At 53.6% G+C, this 5,468-nt stretch overlaps 1 protein-coding gene across 1 annotated transcript in view; it reads left to right on the top strand.

Annotated features, from left to right (window-relative positions):
* The window catches only part of CSMD2 (CUB and Sushi multiple domains 2), a 258,061-nt gene that overhangs the window by 229,750 nt on the left and 22,843 nt on the right, over positions 1-5,468 (top strand). The window contains exons 53-56 of the mRNA XM_033519645.1: positions 671-844; positions 2,991-3,164; positions 3,875-4,063; positions 5,143-5,414. Coding sequence (XP_033375536.1) covers positions 671-844; positions 2,991-3,164; positions 3,875-4,063; positions 5,143-5,414 — 809 coding nt within the window. The remainder of the gene's footprint in view (positions 1-670; positions 845-2,990; positions 3,165-3,874; positions 4,064-5,142; positions 5,415-5,468) is intronic.

Here is a 5,468-nt window from a genome sequence, read left to right as displayed (position 1 = left end):
GGCTGTGGGAAGGGCTCCTGAGGGCGCTTTGGGAGGGAGGATTTTAGGGACTGATCAGAGGAGGAGTCTGTGCTGTGGGGTTTTAAATGGATGTAAGAAGGAAGCAGAGTTTGATTCCTGCACCCTCAACAGATGTGAGGTGTTGGTTGGGAGAGCTCTGGGATGGGGATGTTTATTTATGACAGCAGAGTCTGGAGTTAACAGCCTGGAGCTGAAAGAGGACAGGTTTGGGTATTGGGATGCAGTTCTTCCCTGTAAACAACGGGCATGGACTGCCCAGAGAAGCTGTGGCTGCCCCATCCCTGGGAGTGTCCAAGGAGAGCTTGGACAGGGCTTGGACTGACCTGGGATGGTGGAAGGTGTCCCTGTGGACGATCCTTTCCTTCCCTTCCAACCCAAACCAACCTGGGCATCTCTGAACCCCATCCATGCCCAGAGAAGCTGTGGCTGCTCCATCCCTGGGAGTGTCCAAGGAGAGCTTGGACAGGGCTTGGAGCAGCCTGGGATGGTGGAAGGTGTCCCTGTGGACGATCCTTTCCTTCCCTTCCAACCCACCCCAGTCTGGGCTTCTCTCCACCCAACTCCGCGGAGATCCAGGGGATGGGCGATGCCTTTTGGGGACGCCTTTGGTGGGATCTGCGTGTGATTGGTGCTGTTCTCCCCTCCCCAGCCGGGCACTGCGGCGTGCCCAGCCCCATTGTGAACGGGCAGATCAACGGGGAGAACTACAACTACCGGGGCAGCGTGGTGTACCAGTGCCAGCCCGGCTTCCGCCTGATCGGCATGTCCGTGCGCATCTGCCAGCAGGATCACCGCTGGTCCGGGAAAACGCCTGTCTGTGTGCGTAAGTACTTGTCATGCCTTCAGCTCTGGGAGGGAGAGTTCCTGTGCTGTGCTGAGCCACGCAGGATTCCAGCCAGCTGAGGCTGTGCAAGGGGCTGGGCAGAGCTCACACCCCCAGGGTGTGGGGTGGCCGTGCACGCACGTTCTGGGTGTTTCACAGCATCATCACTGGGCTCTGCAAGAAAAGGTGCTTTGTACTTCAAAAATCCCAGTGAATTTCTCCTTCTCAAGCCCAGCTGAAGGTGTGGGATCAGAGGAGAGGAGATTTTTTTGGGGTCAGAGGGTGTTAAAGGCAGGCACAGCCCTACAAACACACCCTGGTGGTCACTGTCCCTGAGAGCTGCGCTCCGTGTCCGTGGAAAATGAGGATCTCTCCTCTGCTCTCCCCCAAATCACCTTGTCCAACCTCCTCGTTTATCTTCCCAGGAAATAACCCAATTAACCAACTCCCTGCAGCTCTCAGGTGTTGATAAGTTGAAGCATCTTCTTATCAACAGGCAGCACAATCCCTGGATTTCATATCGTGGTGCTCCAGTTGTTTGTTCCCATCTCTGCAGTCTGGTTTGGAGCTTTCTGTGCTGGGGCACAAGAAGAAGAAGATGGGAAGGAGGGATTGACCTGGCAGAATACAGCCAGAAAACAAGAAATCAGGATTAAGCTGGCAGAATTAGAAGTGACTCCAAAATCCGGGGGGTGACTGAGGTCCTCAGACACCAGAGGACCAGAGATTTCTTGGAAAAGAATGGTGGAAAGGGTGGAATTTACTCTCATGCCCATGTCAGGGGCTGGAATGGGATGGGCTTTAAACCTCTTTCCATCCCAAGTCATTCTGGAATTCTGTTACTACACACATTAGGCCTTGGTAGGAACAGAAATATGGGATTGTTGGTCTGAGCTCTGGTGTGCTCTGCAATCAGGCACCTCAGGACCTTTCTGACCCCTCTAAGGGCACTGCACCATTCCCTGTTCTCCTGCTATTTCCCCTCCCAAACTGCTGCAGTCACCTCCTCTGTTTGATCCATGGAACTGGATCCATTTTTTTTTCCAGGGACAGAACCCCTCCTGTTTCCAAACATGTGTAACAATATCCCAAACCTGGCTCTGCTTCCTGCAGCACTCCATATTCCTCATTTATTCCTGTCAGCAGCTTGGGTCAGGAATAAATCCCCATCCCCGTGCTCCAGCCCAGCCTGGGCAGTCAGATTTGTTATGGGTCTATTGTGGGAATTTCATCTTCCCTTCCATCTCCTGGTGCTGGCAGCTGTCCAGGAAAACCAGATTTGTCCTGATGGACAAATCAGGACATTCCGTGTGACAATGATCAATAAAGCTTTGTCCTCAGCTGTCCCAGGATGTCACATCCCTTAGGCAGCCAAGAATCTCCTGATGGCTCATCCCGAGTTTCCTTTTGTGCCATGGACGTGGCTGGAAACAAAGGCTGTGCCAGCAGCGGGGCTGTGCCCTCCCTGTGTCACCTGCTGAGGTGACAGCACAGTGTTCCAGCCACTTCCCACAACTATTTGGGATGCTGGAATCGTCTTTGCTTCCCTGGGAGTTGCCAGAGCAGCTCCTGTGCCCTTCACCTCATCCTGAGCCAACACCAACCTCAGGGAAAAAAACCAAACTCCAGAAACATCATCACTTCAGGGATTTGGAGTAAAATTTTCCCACAAAGTTTCTCCCACTTGGGCAGATTTCATCTCTTCAAGCCCTGTGCTGGAATTCTGATTTTTCCTCCTGATTTTCCTCCTATTTTCCCTCTTTTTCCTCTGCTTCCAGGTGTAACTTTTCCCTGCAGGGAGCAGGCAGGACTGGCCTGGGGAAAGAGGGAGGGAACAGCAGAGTTTGGGATGCCTGGGGTGGTGTGGGATTAAGATCAGGAGCTGGGATTTTTGGAGAGGAATATGTGGTGTAAATCAGTGGGATCCTGGAGAGGGGTGCAGGGAATTCCTGGTGCCAGTAAAACGTACAAAAATCCCATTCTCTCACTGTGACCCCGTATCTCAACAGAGCAGGCCCCAGATATTTGGGGTTTGGGATTGATGTGTGGGGTTTTATGCTCTCCTACCTCCAGAACTTTTTCCAGTGAACAACCTGCTTTTTTTCCCAGGAATAGATCAAGTGACATTTCCATTTTGTGCTTGCAGCCATCACCTGTGGCCACCCTGGCAATCCCCCCAACGGCGTCACCCAGGGCTCCCAGTTCAACCTCAACGACGTGGCCAAATTCCAGTGCAACCCCGGCTTCCGCCTGGAGGGAGCTTCCCAATCCCAGTGCCTGGCCAACGGCCAGTGGAGCAGCACCCTGCCCTCCTGCCGAGGTCAGTCTGGGCCTTCCTCTGGGAATTCTCCGTGTTCCCAAGGCAGGAATCCCTGTAAACCACCCAGAGGATGTTGGAGATCCCAGGGCTGCTGTAAACACCATGGATCAAACCTTGGGGTTTTCTCTCCTGGCTGCGTTCTCCAAGGCTTGGAGTGTGCTGGAAGTGGGGGAACACGAGGAAATTTGGGATCAGACAGCCTGGAGCAGCTTTTGCTGCACTGCCACAGCTTTGTGCAGATCTCTGTTCCCTTTTTCCCACAGGATCAGCACTCAGGTTCACTTCCCAAATCCCCTCCCCTCCCTGCACTCCCTCCCTCTGCATTCCCCTAATCCAGGATCTCTGGCCATGCTGGATTATTGATTATTCCTCACTGGATTGTGGAAATGCCAGTTTGGGATCAGTTATTCCCAGCTGGATAATCTAAATCCCAATTTGAGGCTGGAGATCAAGGCTCTGCTGCTTGGTGAGAACCTGCAGGATTGCCTGGACTCCCTTTTTTCCCCTTTTCACAAAGAATTTTTCCACTCCCACCCTCAAAAATCTCAGGGGAAAAAAACCCAAAACTTAAATCACAGTACAAAATCTTCAATTTCCCACCCTTTTTGCTGCTTTTTTTTTTTTTTTTTTTTTAATATAATCCCACATTTTTCTGCCCCACCCTTTGCTTCCCATTATTTTTTGGGTGTTATTCTGTTGTTTGTTCGCAGTTGTGAACTGTTCTGACCCTGGGCACCTGGAAAACAGCGTCCGGCAAGTGCAGCCGAGCGGCCCCCACAGGTTCAGCTTCGGCACCACGGTGTCCTATCAGTGCATCCACGGATTTTATTTGTTGGGAACACACGTCCTGACGTGCCAGGGCGATGGCACGTGGGACAGAGCCCTCCCCCAGTGCCTTTGTAAGTGTCCCCAACCCTCCCTGTCCAGCCCAGCTGCTCATCCCACAGGGTTTAGCAGGGTTCAGGAGGGAAAACCCCAAAAAATGCTCGTGGGAATGATCCCAGTGCTTTCAGGAGATTCACAGGCAAGGGAGTTTGGGGTTGAGGAGAGGAGAGGGGTACTTCTGGGGGGGTTCTCTGTGTAGGGACAGGCAGAACCTGCTGGATTTGGGGGGTTCTGGGTGGAATCCTGATGGATTTTGGGGTTTGAGGAGAGGATGCTGCTGGGATGGTGCAGGTGGAGAGGGCAGGAGCAGCTCTGGAGCACAGGGAGGGCTCGAGTGAGTGAGTGAATCCCAGTGTTAGACTGGGAATTCAGGATCCAGAGTGGATTTTAGCTGCCTCAGGGAGGTGCAGGCAGGAGCAGCTCCACCCCCTGCATGACCTGTTTGTCCCTTTGGGCACTAAACCAGCTGCAGTCCCATTCCCTGCCCTCAGGAATGGCTTCAGAACTCCAGAAATTCCAATTGGCCTGAGCTGTTCCAAAGCTGGGATTGTTCCTTTTGTTTTTTCCGTGTTTAGCCCTCCTCACCAAGTCCTACCAAGCAGTTTTGGGCACATTTTCCTTTCCTTTTGTCCTGTCCTCACCCCTGCATGGATCCTGGGGAATTGGCGAGTGATGATCCATGTTCCCACAGCTGGAAGGGAATTCCTGTTAAAACCCCATCCCAGGCTCCCTCAGCCCTTGAGTACAAAGGATCTCCTTCCTTAAAATGCTGGGATTTGGAGGATTTGTGGGCATTTGGAAGCTCAGTTCAGTTTTACCACTGATTCCATGGATTCCTGAGGTTAAAAGTTTTCCCATGGTTTTGTTTCCCCTGTGTTGAACCTCCCTGTGAGGGTGGGGAGGCCTTGGCACAGGTGCCCAGAGAAGCTGGAAGTGTCCCCATCCCTGGAATCCTGGACAGGACTTGGAGCAGCCTGGGATGGGGAATAGTGACCCTGCCCGTGGAAAGGGCTGGAATTAACCGATGTTTAAGGTCCCCCCCGAGGCAGAATTCTGGAATTGCCGGGGGCTGAAGCTGGTGCCTCTCTTGCAGTGGTGTCGTGTGGCCACCCCGGGTCCCCTCCCCACGCGCAGATCTCGGGGGACAAGCACACGGTGGGCTCTGTGGTCAGGTACAGCTGCCTGGGCAGGCGCACCCTGGTCGGGAATTCCACACGGATGTGCCAGCTGGACGGGCGCTGGAGCGGCTCCCTGCCACACTGCTCTGGTGAGAGGCCTTGGGAAGGGCCATGCCATGGTCACCCACCCATGGTCATCACCTCCCACCCATCATCACCTCTGCTGAGTGCCTGGAGGGGGCTCCTGGTGCCTTCCCTGAACTTCCCTGAACTTCCCCAACCTTTCCCTTCTCCCTTCTCC

Source organism: Parus major, chromosome 23 (assembly GCF_001522545.3).
Source record: "Parus major isolate Abel chromosome 23, Parus_major1.1, whole genome shotgun sequence".
Taxonomy (NCBI): domain Eukaryota; kingdom Metazoa; phylum Chordata; class Aves; order Passeriformes; family Paridae; genus Parus; species Parus major.
Note: the sequence above shows the minus strand (reverse complement) of the source record. Positions and strands in the feature narration are given on the sequence as shown.